The following is a 16,442-nucleotide window of genomic DNA, read 5'->3' as shown; positions in this document are numbered from 1 at the left end:
AGGGGGAGGGCATAGGAACTTTACCACGGAGAACAGCTGCTCCAAAAGCTGCACTGGGTGTTAAACAAGCCATCTGTGGTCGGCAGGAAGGGGCTTGTATCAAAAACCTTAACTTGCCCCCAAGGCCCTGTTTCCACCTTGATTTAATGATTCTCACTGGTAGCAATCTGCTGTCCTCATCCTTGCAGGGCCCCAAGCTGGAGTTTCTGCCGCTCATCCAGCCTAAGGAGGTAGCCCCTCAAGGAGAAAGGCTCCCCTGGAAGGAGACTCGGCTTTATTTTTATCCCAGTTAAAGTCCCTGTCCAATCCATTAACAGCTGCAATAACCTTGGTCCAGGGCATTTCCTGGTGAAGCTATAACCAGCTGGGGTTAATGAACTCTCCCTACCATCAATTCCTAGGAGAGGCCATTGGCCTGAATTGTTACTTAATTACTCTTCTGTGTACAGCTTCATAAAGCAATGAAATGCCTTCTTTCAGGAGATGGTAATGGGGGCCATCAGAGGCCATTAATTTTACAAATAGTTGGCTAGAAACTTCAGTACGTTAAGAAGTAGGTCTGGCTCACAAATCACCTTAGTGTGGTCCTCTCTGAGTACCTGAAACTTGACAGTTTTCTGCGACTCACACCCAGAAGACAGTACCACCTGTGGAGAATTGGCCGCCACATACATGTGTTTGGATATAAAGAATATACATTCTTTTTTTTTTTATTTTTTCCTTCACAATTTATTCATTAAAAATCCCAAATGAAGCCCTCTCCCTCAACTCCTGCTGCTTGAATCCTTTCAGAGGACCATCTATAGTAGACTCCCATCCTGTTTCCTCTCTTCCACTGCTTCTGGTGTGTCTATCCTGTTTGCCATTCTGAATGAGATTTAAGCATCCTCCCTAGGTTCCTCCTTAGTGTTTGGCTTCTTTAGGTCTGTAGATGGCTGTCCTATATTATATGGCTAATATCCACTTATTAGCCACATAATATAGGACCAACAATGCATAGACTTTGTTTTCTGTGAATGATTCTCCCCTACAGCTTTCAAGAGAAGACATAGTGGAGCTAATTCAAGATAATCACAGTTACTGTCAATGTCAAAATCTCTTGTAATTTCTCAGTCTTGGGGGGAGGGGTGATTCTTGATCTCTAACTCAGACCATTAGCAAGCTCTGGTGTACCCATGAGCCTCGGCAGGCAAAACTGGGTCTTCATGCCCCAGGTTGGTGTTGCTGTGTCTGCTGGTCTCACATTCATCTCATCACACCCCAAGTTCTCCTCATGTCCATAAAGCCTCTTCACACATTGACATATGCTACTTTCAAACACGAGGAAGCTCCATGGCTTCTCTTCACTGTCCAGTTTAAAACTGTAGAATCCTCCCTTTTCCACACACTTGTTGCCTTCCCTGCTACCCTTCACCTGCTCATATTTTCACATTCTCCCTTTTTTTATATGAAATAAAATCAACTCATTTACACACACACACACACACACACACACACACACTTTGGAATCTAAACTCTCTCATAAAGGCAAGTGCTCTGGGTTATTCTTTTACCTCTTAAAGACACTGGTACCTTTACTTTTCAATACCCATAGGATGAATGTGTCATTAATCGGGTACATGGTAGCATCACCATGGCCACAAGACCAAATTTCTTATCTTCATCACACTTGGACAGAAAGAAAGCCCCGTTTTCCAGAGACATGATAAGTTTTGGAAAAATGTCCCTTTGTACTGCCTAGAAACCAGATTCCCTGAAGCTTATCCATGTGTAGGACAGACTTAACCATAAAGTCCACACACCTACAGAGCTCTAAGTTTGGAAAGAAGAACCAGTTACCAACGGCACCGCTGTGACATGACACCTGCCCATCCTGCCTCGGTTGTGCAGTCATAACCCCACGGAAGGTTGTGAGATTCTACTGCATGGTTCCAGTGGAAAGAGATGAGAGTCTTCAGAAGCTAATTGACTAGGGCAGGATCAGGAAGCCAAAGCACATCGGTAGAAGGGAGGTAGAGTTTGTAGAAGAGGCTCAGGGCAGAGAGGGCCTCAGAGTTTTCTTCTGCTTTGTTTTCTGATCCCTGACTGATACTAACACACGTCCCAAAAAAGCTTGCAGTGGCTGGGGGCTAGGAAACACCCATGATTTTCCAGGGCAGTGATGTACCTATATCCACGCCCTGAGACCTTTAAGGGAGCAGCAGGTCATAAAGAAAGGAGACTTAAGAAAAACTGATACCCTGTCTTGTCCTAGTGTTTTGCTCTGATTCCAACCTGAGTTACTAGAGCAAAACAGTCTCTAGGTGTGTTTGCTTACAGGACACCTTATGAAATTTTCCAGCAGACCTCTGCACCTTCCTCTTCCTGACGCAGAGTCCGATGAGCAGAAAGAGCGGGAGTTTTTATGTTCAACCCATGGGCTCTGAGGGGGAGAAAAACCAGTTCATTTATTTTCTATTTGGGAGATCATTGTTCATAACCACATCTCTGCTGACATTTTAGGGGTCTACAATGGAAGAGCAGAAGGAAAATCAGCTGGATTACGAGTAAGTAACGGTAACTGCAAAAGGCTTCAGTCCAGGCACCCAGTGTGAAGGTCTGCTGCTCAGACCTTCTCTAATCTTCCAGTCACCTCTCCTTTCTCCTTCCCTCCGTCCACCTCCCAAGTAGTCCACTTCTACAGGAAGTGGTAACTACTATAAACTCCTCCATACAAGCCAGCCCTTCCAAGATAGGACTTTATTTACCAGTATCATGCTTCGTGCTACCCAAAACAAAATCCCTGAGCCATACTAGCCACCACTCTCAACTTAGAACTCCAAAGACAATGAATTATTTCACATGCTAGAAAAAGTTTATCGTGAGCCTCTCTTAGGTGCTTTTCCAAAAGTTATCATTTCATTCACAATGCTTTCAAAACTGATGTTTGTCCTCTCGAAACAAAAGTATTACACACTGAAACAGCCCTCGTATGAGAATATCAAACATAATCAGGAAGTCAAAGAGAAGCGGAACCAAGACGGGAAAGATTGAAGCCCTATTATGGTAGTAGAAACTTCTCTCTCTCTCTGAATAAAGCCAGACTAACTCAGAAGTGATGAAGCAGGTGCCTAGATAAAAATAGTCAATAAAAGTGTATTGCATAATCATGTTTTGAGAACAATTTAGGAAAAGGTTGCCATGGGAAACGGTTCTCTCCAGCACAGGGCTATTTAAGGAAGTAAAGCCTCTCTTGAAATCAGACTGTAGATGCATCGTTATCTCGAAATGCCCCTTGATGGGTTGAGAATTACTGAGCTGTTGCAGAGTGAGATTAAGATGCATGAGTTTTCAAGAATGAAAACAGAAAAGTATGTTCCCAGAAAGTGCACAAAGGATACAATACCTATCTTCTAAAGAGCCCACTTGGCCCAGTAATTTTTGCTCTTGAGATAACCAGCCCTTGTTCCCTTGTGGGGCTGAGCCTACAGGTCAGAAAAAATGGAAATCTTGAGATTGGCCCAATCAAAGAAGAACATTATCAGCTTGAACATGGACCTTGAAAGGGATATGCAGAGAATAGATGAAGCCAACCAAGAGCTTCTTCTCAAAATACAAGAAAAAGAAAATGAGATCCAGAGGTGAGTCTTAAGGATTCTCAGCCTGAATGAGGGGGAGAGGGGAAAATAACCTCATTTTCTGCTTGTTCTAGAGAACTCTGTCTCTTGTAGCAAACAACTCTCCTTCACTCTGATGATTCTCTCTGGATAGGACCCTCAAACACAGCAAGTTTGAAAATATATTTACTTCAAAAAAAAAAAAAAAAAAGCAGAGCTTGCCTAGAGTTGAACACTAGAGTGTTTGGCCTGGGAATAAGGCAGATCTTTTCTTTACATGGCCTGAACATGACCTGCTTCTACGGACCTGGGAAAGAAGGCTTTCCAACTTGGGGTGCACATGTAGTCACCAATGTGACTTCATGGCAAACATCTGAGTTTTATCACTTCTGAAACTGTCTGCCATGGGTCCTTCTGGGTTATGCTTGCATCATCCAGGATGGAAAATGAGATCACACATATTGGAGATCCTGCAGAAGATGAGGAGTGGGAAAAGGAAAACTGCGCTGCGATGGAGAGGGAGAGAGCTCTGCAGGAGCTAGAGGAAAAAACAGCCAGACTTGTAAGCATTCTTCTAGAGAAACCAACTTGGGCTTCATCCTGGCCTCACCCTAGAGCACATCCCCCTTCAATTAAGCTAGTCTTTCTTTAATCTTAATTTGATAATATATTTAATTTAAGCCAACATAGCTGAAATGTCATTTCAATATAAAATTGATATTAACATATTTTTTATTCTTTTAAAATGTTTTTGAGATTATAATTACATCATTCCCTTCTTCCCTTTCCACCCTTCAAACCCTCCCAGGTACCCCACTCTGTTCTCTTCCATGACTTTCTTTTAATTCATTGTTGTTACATTCATATATGTCTATGTATTCCTAAATTCATAAATATAACCTGCTCAGTCTATATATTGTTGCTTTTGTGTATGTTTTCAGGGCTGACCATTTGGTATTGGATGACTAATTTGTGTCTTCTTTCCTGGGTGAGACTATTTCTCTCACTCTCAGTATTTTTGAGTTAGGCAAACCATTGGGAAAGGCTGAGATCCTCATTGACTTCGACATATCTGCTGCTGTCATCCTTGTTTTGTGATGTTCAGGTGACCATGATAAGACTTCTGGCAGCTTCTGACACTTCTAGGAGACTCAGTCTCATAGAAGATTCCCTGTCCCTCTGGCTTCTACAATTTTTCAACCCTCTTTCCAGCAAGATCTCTGAGCCTCGGGTATAGGAGTTGTACTAAAGATATATCAGACAGTACTAGGCTCAGAATTCTGCATTTTTGTCAGTTGTCTTTTTCTGAAATGACCTCTGTCGGTGCAAAGAGAAGTTTCCTTGATGAGAGATTATGACTACTCTTGTCTGTGGGTATAAAGACAGACACTTAGAATGTAGTTGTATGCAGAATGTGGGCTGGTTTAGTAAAAGGTTCTCCAAGATTCATGACTTCACTAGCCCTGAGCAGTTGTGTGGGTTTCAGTACTTGCCATGATTTTCCCTCTTGTTGCGCAGGTCTTAAGTCCAATTAGAGAGTTGCTGGTTACCACCAAGTGTAAATGCCACTACTACACCCTCAGGGTTATCATGCCATGCTGATTGCCATTGTGATCCACAGGTGGCAAAGCTGGATGGGACTGCTGGTTGGCTCTCGTTTGGAAGGTTCCTTGGTACCTTCTGGTACCGTGAAACCTAGTCCTCAGGGAGGAGGCTTTTAAACTGTTCCTTTTGCATCCAAAGACTATGTCCATGCATGGGAGAAAATTGGGGAGAGTACGGTTTCTTGGACAATATTTAGTGCTGGAAACATAAGTATCTATAACCCTCCTATGCTCCTAATGATTTCATCTGTGACTTGATTTCAAAATCTACTTCCATTGTACAAATCAGTTCAAACTTCTGTAAAAAGAAAAAAAAATACCTTTAAGAAATGGGCATATCATCTGAACAAGAACAGACGATGCCATTTTCTTTCAAACTTACACACTGGTCCTTTTCCTCTCCAGGAGAGGAAGAATGAGGCTCTGCTTCATAGCATCTCAGAACTTCAGAGAAAGGTAGGGTGGGGCTCTGTGCTCCTCCATGCTTCCACAGCATCCTCCTCCCCCAAAAGGCAAGTTAAGAAATGTGGACAACAGGGGTGGCTTTAGTTAGTCTGGCATGGGTCCCACTCTCTGACCCCCTACACTAAGGCTAGGACTCATGTCCAAAAGCCATGACTGTTCTCTGCAAGTGTGGAGTGGAAGGAGGAGTGAACCAGGTGATCTCACTAGTTCTCCATTCTACCACAAGAAAAATAGATTCCGACAGCCGCTCTGTTGAAGTGCTTAACCGAAACCTTTATGAAAAGTTAATTGTACCTTCTTAGCACACACACAACTACCCTTAACCCCCAAAAATTTCCTCTTCCCTCCCCCTCACATTGCAGAGAACTCCACACTGCTACCCACTCTGACCCACCCTGAAAACCTGAGTAGCCCATCTTGAATTAGGACTTGAAAGAAGTGCTTGCTTGTCCTGACTAGGTCACCGGATTAGTAAGAAGAGCTTGGTGGAACCACAGATGGCTCCATAGGACTCCAAGTATCTCCCGAGGGCCATCTCCTTAGAGTTTGCATATAGTCATGACTCAACCCACACACACCAAAGGATATCTTTTCTCTGTGATTATTATCATCATCATCATCATCATCATTTTATTTATGTTTGTATTTGTAATGTGTGTGTTTTTTTATTTGAAACTACAGCTTACAAGAAAATCACAAAAGACAGTCAGATATGAACAAGGTGATCTGGAAATATCCCCCGAAAAGTCCAAGGTAAGGGCTAAAGCAATCAAGGGTGGGTTTAGACTGCATGGCCAGAAAACAGCTGTCAAGCTGGACACATAGTAGCCACAGATCATCAAAGCAGCTGCAAATTTTTTATACTTTGGCTTATATCAGACTTGACATAGCCAGAGCCACGGAGGCCTTGTCTCCCTCTTCTGCCCTCATTCAGGAGTTTCTCTCTTCAGCAGATTTTATTCTCTCTTCTCCTGGGAAGGACAGAGCACACATAAGCAAGCGCAGATCGCTGGGGGAGCTGAAGTCCTTCACTTAAACCCTGCCTCTAGTACTTAATCTGCTGTGTGTCTTCAGGCTTTCCTCGCCCTCTCACATTGTCAGCTTGAGGAACCAGCTGAGGCTGTGTATGTGAAACGTTCTTCTTCCTTTGTGTTATCTGAATGCTCACAAAGTCATCCAACAATTTTGAAGTTGTTACTTAAAAAGTCTGGCTGAGGTTACATATAAATTTAATAAAGGCAGGCCTAGGATCCTATGTCTAGTGAATTTCAAATAAGGAATAATTATTGATTGCAATCAGAAAAGGATTTGTCCACTTAGTCCCTAAACTATTTAATGAACTATATTTTCTAAACATATTATGAATGTGTAGCATTTCTCTAATAATGTTCCAGATTTTAAGGACCTAAAGCTAACTACAATGTACCTAATGAAAAGCACAAGAATTAGAGAATTTTTTTGTACTGAGAAAGCAGATGAAATTCTCCGTTGAAATTTAGAACTATATCTTTGTCCCAATCTAACTTCCCCATACATTCATAAATCCACACTTTCTGAAGCCTCTGAAGAAATGGAGATGCTGAAGATGGAAGCATAGAGTGGAAGAATATAGAATCCTTGTCCCACCTTCTGCTGGCCAGGCTAGTACTAGGGAGCACACACACAGGCCAGCAAGCAAACTTTCTTGACTCAGCTCCTGTGGAAACATCTGGGAAGAAGGAAATTTTGAGTCTGAGGCTGCATCAGGAAGAAACTGGAGATAAGACCAGAAAGGGTTATAAAGACCTTGACTATACTTGACATATTAGCAGACCGGTTTTCTCTCGATATCCCTTCTTTTGCAGAACAGATTTTGCTGTAGATAACCCAGCCATAATCAGGAAACACATTGGGCCTGGCTGTGGTGTCTGTCTGCATCTCCGCCTTTGTGAGAGCTACTGCCACTCTTGGCATTAGAATGCCGTTAGCCCTGTTCTGTGGCATTCTGGTGTGGTTACTGTGTGATTCACAGCATCTCTTTTTACTTCTTTTCCTTTGACATATTAGTAATAAGACCAACCGCTTAAGGAGATAACTGCTCCCAGACCTTATGACACACACCACTGGCCTGAAAGAATAGCTCTTCAGAACATCTCGATGACTGGCCTTGACACAATTAATTGAAGGAAGAAGTAACTGAGCAGCGTGCAGATGTCAAATCATGGCATCTAGATGGAAGAGGAAAAATAGAGATGAAGGGAGAAGTGTGGTATTTTTGCTCTGCCTCCAACATACACCCCAAATGCAACTCCTCCTTCCCACTCCTGTTACTCCCTACTTCTGTAAGCTACCAGAACATGGGCAACTGAATTTGCCTCGGTAACTATTCTCCTTGCATCTTATGTTACTCCTAAACCATCCATTTTCCATAGCAGGAGAAAACTGTTCTTTCAGGTCACAAATGAGATTTTTGCCTTTGCACTTCAAGCCCTCTCCCAGATTCACCCTGCAATTAGAATAAAGATCCAAACTCCATCTATTGGCTCTAGGCAAATCTAATATAACTGAGACAGCGCCTTCCAGAATCTAGGACAGTGGTTCTCAGCCCTCCTGATGCTGCAAACCTCTAACACGGCTCTTCATGTTGTGGTGACCCCCAACCATAAAATTATTTTTGTTGCTACTTCATAACTGTAATTTTTCCTACTGTTACGAATCATAATGTGAATAGCTGGTATTTAGATGGCCTTTGGTTACCCCTGTAAAAGGGGCGTTAGACCCACACACACACAAGGTTGAGAATCACCTTTTAGAACCTACAATGTCCTACAACCTATGCTACTCCTTCTAGATGCTACAGGGGCCTCTAATATAGCCCCTATCTGCCTTACCTACCTGTTCTGCCTGCCATACTCATCTACCTGTCCATGATCACCAAATGTGCACTACCTCCTGACCTTAGCCTTGGCCATAACTTACCCACAAAACATAATTCTTCCAGATATCTCTCAGGCTAATATTTATTATCTAGGCCTTAGCTCAAGTGTTATCTTCATTCCAGAGGCCTTTCCCACCACCTTGTATCATCCTCTCACACCTCTAACACCTCGCCCTCCCCTCTCACACTCTGTTTCTCTTCTACAGACCATTATTGTGTTGACTTTTCTGTTAAGTCCGCAACTATAATGACATCTCCTAATGAAGGCAAAGGCCTCATCAATCCTTGCCCTCCAGAGAGAGAGAGAGAGAGAGAGAGAGAGACCATGCGTTTGTGTGTGTTAGTTGGTTTAGTATACTGGCCAATATAAAAGAGTGTTTTTCTAAATAGAAAAGGAGGTAAAACAGCAAAGAAAAAAAATATAGTGAAGGATAAAATACTGAGCAAGAGGCCTGGATCAAACTAATTACAGAGCAAGATCTAGGACAACCAGGCCTACACAGATAAAAGCTGTTCAGGAGTAGGGGATGGAGGTAGAAAGGAAAGGGAAAGTCAAGTTCTTCAAGACTTGTAATTTTTTGAGAAAATAGCCTAAGAACTCTATATAATCCAAGGGCAAAAGTGACAGGCAAGGCTCAATGTAGAGAAGTCCATTCAGCTGCAAAACACTGGATACTGTAAAGCCACCATCGCCTGTGGCCTCTTGCAGCAGGAGCTATCAGATAACCCCTGAGATGCTGTGCCTCTCTTGTGCCTTTTCATCTGCTGAGGGTCTTCATCCCTTCCTTTCAACAGGCTAAGTTACAACAGTTGGAATCATCCTGTGCAGAGCAAGAGAAGGAGCTTAGCAAGGTAACAGAGGAGACTTCAAGGTTCTTCCCAGAGAGGGGAAACAAATCCATCAACCTAATATATCCCTGAAAAGATTGGCGTATAATCGGGGCCCAGACTCAGGAACATGCTGGGTCTACTTGGTGGCTTAAAGAATAATAAAAAAAAGATAAATGTCATTCCCTAGATTTTCTTCAGCTGAATGTTTTACAGGACACATCCTAACATCCGTGTCTAATACATACTAGTATCTGTTCCTTTTCCAAATTCCCCTAAGTAATTATCATTTGGACTATAAAATATGATTTATTTGTTTTCCAAAATGAAATGAATTTAGACATCCAGGAAAAGTGTACACTTTTAGGTTTAAAACAGGGCAGAACATATATACTTCTGCTCTTACAGCAATAAACTGAGAAAGCTTTAAGACTCAACTTTGGTTTCCCAGATAATGGAAGACTATATGTTTGTGTCTCAGCTCTGTGAAGATCAAGCTCTCTGCATAAAGGTACAGCTTCATGGGCAAGAGACAGTGGAGGCATTGTTAAGGGACAGGATGAAATAGAACCAAGCTGCTCAAGGGATACTACCTAGAAAAAAATTATCACAATATGATCCTGGGGAAAGACTGTTTGGTCAGCAATCCCCAGAACATATCATCCTACTGTCCTTTGGTTTGTTTTATGTTTTGTTTGTCTGGGTTTTTTTTGGGGGGGAGGAGGGGAAGGGGAGGTTCTAACTGCTTATCTGCTATCTCAGTATCTGTGTTCTTAAGTTAATAATGAGCATGTCTGCATATCTAATCCCAGTTACTCTGGGGATCCTACTCCTCCTGAGGAGTAAGGAGAGAGAAGGTGGTAGGCTGAGAGGGTGTGGCCATGGAAACTCCAAGCATTCACTCTATAGTCTAGGGAAAAGGGATTGCATGGGTAGAAAAATCATCAAGTGTAACTGTGGCTCCCTTCAACTCTCTTTGAAGAAGTACCAGGAAGCTTTGAAGAGAATACAAGAAGAACTGGAGACTGGATTCCTTGAAAAAGAAGTGTGAGCATTGACAAAGGAACATACCGGTTTGTTGGTAACCCCTTTAGAGCTGAGTTAGAGTGAGCTCTGCCCAGGTCCCCACCAGAGCTGAATGAGCCCCTCCTTTTGTAAACTGGTTAGAATGAGAGTCTTAAAGGACTACAGAAACATATCTTCCTTCATAACTTTAACACACTGTTACATTGTGAACTGTGTTAAAACTAAGAGCATAAAAAATGCATTTTAAAAAGTGCTGTTGTTTGAAACCCTTGGCAGGTAGGGTATTCCTTACCATTCATAGGATGACCTAAAAACTGTCATCACCCTCACTTCTCCTAATACATAAAGTCCCAGCCATGAAATAGGAATGGAATGCACCCTTGGAAATACCATCAAAACCTGAGAACTGTCAACTCTTACTGAACTATAGATATTAAAAGCTAAAAAGGGCAATACTCCTTCAAACAATTGTGTCCTCCTCCTCCTCAGATGTCAGATGTAAATAGTTACAGAAGCAAAACAAAGAGCCTTGCCTCCATCATGTCCCCTTCCTTGTGAGCTAGTCGTAATGAATATGCATTTCTGTTTATTAAATATTTGGAGGGTCTCAGGTTCAACAACAAGAAGCCCAAAACTGCATCATTCTCTAAGTAGGCCACTCCCGAATGACAATGTAGAAGCCAGGTTCTAGGATATGGAAGTCCTTGATTCTGAAGGACACTCTCAGGTCTTTTTAGAAGCTTGCTGGACATTACATCAGGACTTCACTGTTAAGCCAAGGCTTTAGAATAGAGTTGTCTAGTACAACTTTCTGTCCCATTCAAAAGGAAGCCATGATCTACAGGTAACTGAGTTCTGAGTACCTGGAAGATGGATAATGGGGCCAAGGAGCTGAGTTTCTGTTTTAAATATATTTAAACTGAGGTACTGACTATGCTATTGGATAATTCAGATTTTAAATAACCATCTTATATGTTATGAATATTTGAGTACTTTGTCCAAGCTCTTCTGTGGTTTCTTTTCCTCCTAGATCAAAAGTCTTAAGCATGGATTCTGAAAGAGGAAGGAATAACAGCCTAAATATTAAGGTAAGAATTTTTCCTTCCACTAAGTGCCTTCACCTCCCAAGGGAGTTTCCAGGAACTGTAAGTTGATGTCACGTTTGCTCTCCAAGTTTCCAACTCTAATCCTGAAACATTCTATACCACCACCACCACCCCCCGAGATGCAAAGGAGCGACTGTCTCTTCTACTTTCACCCATACAAATAACAGATTCTCAAAAGTTAACGTAAGACCTAGGAGAATTCCAAACGAAAACAGGAAGGAGCATCAATTGAGGGCATGCTGCATAGGAGGGGGCAGACATAGCACATGCCCTTCCTCTCCCATAATCGCAACACAGAAAACGATACTTCTCTATGTCACACTTTAGTGTCTGCTCACAGTTAGCACCACCAACTCACCACCGGCAAAGGTCGGAAGTGGCAGAAGTTTTGGAACGACAGCCTTGTGGTTGTCTCATAGCAACAGGCATACCGGGCTGCACTGACCTTATAGCCAGGGCTGACAATCATCAGAGTTTTCATGTAGTCGAGATAAATGGTTCTTCCAATCTCAAAGACAAGAGCTCATCTCTTTCTGTAAAAGAAAATACCAGATGTTAACTACAGTCCTGGGATCAGCCAGACATTTGCTTCTGTTGGACCGTGCTCACATGTCCTGTACAGGTCACTCTGGTCTTTAACATCTTGCCCATTCCAGTCATCAAGTAAGACTCCTGGATTTTGCTAGATCCCACATCCTAGAACCAAGCCTAGCCTGCTCTACCATCCATCTTCAGAAGCCCATCGGTGGATCCTTCTTCCTAGCAATGGCCAGAGAAAATGAGGGTTTTTTTTTATTGCTTTGTTTTTCCAGAAGCCTGTTATAGTCCTAGGAGGGTCCACTGAACCTTTGGGAAGGAAGGGCTGCCTGAGGGCCAAGCACGTGCCACGACACCAGCTTCCCTGGGTTACAGAACACATTTCCAGTTTCTGATTCCAGTTCTGTTGGCTTCAAAATGCAGCCAGAACTTCTCTTACTCTTGGCCTCATGAAGACATTAGAAAGGCGATAAAATAGCTGAAAAAAAATATTTTGGAAGAGAGATGTCAAAGAAATTCAGTAAGCCTCATTTTGAGACTATTTTAGTCCTTTTGAAACTTTTCTCTTAGGTTATGTCTGTATAGGATTCCAGTGGGCTATAAGTTCCCCTTGGCTAAGCAGAAAGTAAATGAGCCGTTTAGAGAGTTAGGAATGTGTCTTCTGCAGACCGAGTCTGTAGATCACTTACCATCTTTATTATCACCTCATTAATAATTCTCTTTGTCTACCTTAGTATATATCAGGTGTGTGTGTGTGTGTGTGTGTGTGTGTGTGTGTGTGTGTGTGTGAAAACCAAGTCGGAAAGATGACTCAGCTGTTAGCAGTGCTTGCTGCTCTTGCAAAGGACCTAAGCTCAAGCTCATTTCTCAGCACCCAAGTCATTCAGCCCCCTATCACCTGTAACTCCAGGACTAGGGCATGTGACACCCTCGTCTGACCTCCACAAACACCCACACCTACATCCACACATCCACACACAGGCACACGTAATTTTAAAAATAAATACATCTTTACAAAGCAACTTTCATCTTTAAACATTACATGTGTTTGTACATATGTCAAGAATTTCTAAGGTTTATGCAAACATAACGTTCATCTGACGACTCACTAATGTTATCTGGCAGCTTCCAGAAATTGTTTATTCACGATTGGTGTTTCTTTCAGTGTGATCCCATCACAAAAAATGCACTGAGTTCCACTAAAAGGTAAGCAAGGTCTCTACCAGCAAACATCCTGCAAAGCTAAGGAGCCAGGAGCCAGGCTTAGCCATCCTTGCATAGAAGCAAAATCTAGACAAGGGCTGGGCAGTGGTGGCGCACTCCTTTAATCCCAGCACGCAGAAGGCAGAAGCAGGTGGATCTCTTAGCTCAAGGCCAGCCTCATCTACAGAGTGAGTTCCAAGACAGCCAGGGTTACATAGAGAAACCCTGTCTTGGAAAAAAAAATCTAGACAAGAAGAACCTAGTACACACAGAGACATACACACACACACACACACACACACACACACCAGCTGATTAGTGCCACTGGCTGTATATCTCAGTTATAGCGACCTGACTTCTGAAGCAAAGGCAACTGATAAACTCAGCTTCTCAGTGTCAGAAGCTAGCAACTTAGTGGTTACGAGGAACAGGACTCTTGATTCTCACAAACGATGAAGCAACTCTCATATTTTTGAAGTAGCTTGGCGAATAGAGTTTCCCAGTGGCAATGAAAGACAGGACGTGGGGAGGGGGCCAGAACACCTGGATGCAAGATTTACCACCATCTAATGGCGGGAATAAGAAACAGAAAACATTTGTTTTCATACCATCCAGCACATAATAAATTTTTTAAATGCACAGGGATTGAAGATTTGAACACTGGAGTACATATCAGTCCTAAGAGAAACATTGTGGCAGCAAGGAACAATTATTAGTATTCACAAAGCCCCACCACATGCAAGAAAAGACCAAACTATGTTCCATATGATCTGCTTAAGGAGGCATAAAGAAATATGTTCTCAGAGTGGTATGAAATATGGTTTAGAAAGAGTTCCATCAGGGCAGTTAAAAATTATTGGTGCTTAAAAGTCAGCCCTGATTGTCTGGAAAGTTTGGTTAAGGAGAACACCCTTTAATTCCACATATAGGAAATATAACATGTTCCCATATCCCTACCTAGAACATTCCCAAGACAAGGAGCAGGATGCTCCCAGAAGCCCCTGGCTGTTCCTCAAATCCAGAGTCCACTAGGACTCACTCTGATTTTTGCCACATTTTCCTTAGAAGCAGCCATTCTGTCCTGTCCACACTCCAGAGCATGCCTGGGAAGGAAAACTAGTAAGGAGTGCGCAGCTAGCTGGTAAAGCCACACAGACTTCGAATAGAAAAATGGGAGTATCTTTGTCTTGTTGCTTGGCTTTTGAGAAAGGGGTTCACTCTGCTGATCTCCAGTTCATGATTCTCCTGCCTCAGCCTCGCAAACGCTGGGGTTACCGACAAGTGTGCCATGTTTGACGTAAGCATTCGTTCCAGTCAAACAAAAGGTTGACAAAAAGATCTTATTAAAGTTACGAGCCTCTGTTCTCTGATATCTGAGAACAAGGGAGCATTACAATGGTGGAAGATTGGGGAACATTACACATAGGAAAGAGATCTATATCCACAGTAGATAACGCTATATCCACAACAGATAATGCACAAGCCACCTAATAGGCAAATGAGCAAGAGGAAAAAAACACGTGAGATCAACCAGCCTGAAACAGATGTTCAACTTCAGTGCTCACCAAGGAAGTGTGGAATGAGGCCAAATGAATTCTTGTTTATGTTTGACTTAAGCATCTGGTAAGATTCTGTTGAAGGAGAAGAGGGACCACAAAAAGTCATACTTAGATGCCACTAAACTACTTTGCAAAATAGTTGGCCAAGAAAATAAATAAATAAGGGAACAAAATGAAGTTCCAGGGTGAGAAAATGGCATAAAGAAAATAAAATGAGGGGTTCCTGGGAAGAATAACTGACTGAGCAGTGGGAGCAGTTGAGGGGTGTCAATGGAATGTGAAGATTCGGATGGGCTCCAGTCTGAGGTGGTGGTCTGTTCCAGGTTTTTCAACCCCTAATTAACAGTTTCCAGGGTTTCTCTTTCAGGATGTTCCGCTCCCTCTTGTTCACCATGCTGTTTTTCATCAGACTGCTAGGATACCTAATCTTCCATCTCAGCTTTATCAATCCTGACCTCCTCGTCAACGCACTGCCTAAGATACTGAGCAGAGACGTCTTATGGAGGCTGCGATGCTTCCTCTTTCCATCTCTCACACTTGAGACAGATGATATGTTACCCCATTGAATCACAACCAGTGTCCGTGGGCAGCAGAAGGCAAGAGGAACACGGTGTGGCTTACAAATGGGAGGTGGAAAACTCTTCAGGGGGGAGGGGTATTCCTCAGGTTTCCCCTTGAGGGCGGCCTACTTGGTGACCTTCTGTCTCCGTGTCACTTTTTCAAGATTAACCTTGCCCAGTAAAGAACTCTGTCAATAAGTCTCTGCATGAATGGGTACAATGAATGGTACATAGTGGAACAAACCTGGCTGATTTTAGAATGCTATAGGTGCTTTGTAAAATTAGAACTAACCGGTGAGCTCCATGAATCTCCAAAATCTAATGACCAAGATCCCTGAAATGGAGAAGATCCCCCATTTCTTACAGTAGAACTTATAAGGGACTCTAAAGTAGTGTCAACTAACCTGGTGTGTGTCTAGCCATTAACAGGCTTGGCTGGAGTGCCACACCTGTCACATCAGACACTCAGGAGACTAAGACAGATCATGAATTAAAATTCTTCAGAGGCAATATAGGAATATCCTCTCTCAATAACAATGATAATAATAACAATAATAATAATATAATAAACCAAAATCTATGAATATAAGGAAAGACTGGAAGAAGCCTCAAAATGCCATCGGGATTTCATTTTCTTTTCTTCCTTCTTGGGCATTCCCTTTTTGGTTCAGTATGACTGTCACCACCCTAAATTCTGTTCTACCCAATAAGCAACCTCAGCAGAATGAAACAGTCTTTGCCAACAGGTCTAATAGCAGAGCCCAGGGGACACAGGCTGGCCAGTCTGGAGGTAAATCATTTAACCCCTGTCTTACAATCATGGTGGCCAACAGGACAGACTTTCTGATTGATCAAGCCTGAGGCATCCTTCTAATGCCTTGTTAGAGAGGTAAAAAGGAGAAACAGGGAAATTGGTGCAATGGGCAAGATTATCTTGCTGTGGAAGAATGAGGACCTGATTTCAAATTCCCAGCCCCATGTAAAAAAAAAAAAAAAAAAAAAAAAAAAAAAAAAAAAAGTCAGTCGTGCCAGTAAGACCAA

General features: G+C 42.5%; 1 protein-coding gene across 1 annotated transcript; it reads left to right on the top strand.

Annotated features, from left to right (window-relative positions):
- Positions 1 to 2,511: 2,511 nt before the first annotated feature.
- Positions 2,512 to 15,407, top strand: Tmco5a (transmembrane and coiled-coil domains 5A). Its single transcript, XM_055605264.1, has 10 exons — positions 2,512 to 2,546; positions 3,471 to 3,620; positions 4,035 to 4,158; positions 5,606 to 5,656; positions 6,347 to 6,418; positions 9,378 to 9,434; positions 9,862 to 9,921; positions 10,393 to 10,457; positions 11,467 to 11,568; positions 15,209 to 15,407. The coding sequence occupies exons 1-10, from the start codon at positions 2,512 to 2,514 to the stop codon at positions 15,405 to 15,407; spliced, it is 915 nt and encodes a 304-aa protein (XP_055461239.1).
- The last annotated feature ends 1,035 nt before the right edge of the window (positions 15,408 to 16,442 follow it).

The sequence above is a fragment of the Psammomys obesus genome, unplaced genomic scaffold (assembly GCF_907164565.1).
Source record: "Psammomys obesus unplaced genomic scaffold, mPsaObe1.curated_primary_1811, whole genome shotgun sequence".
NCBI lineage: Eukaryota > Metazoa > Chordata > Mammalia > Rodentia > Muridae > Psammomys > Psammomys obesus.
This window is presented reverse-complemented; position numbering and strand designations above follow the sequence as displayed.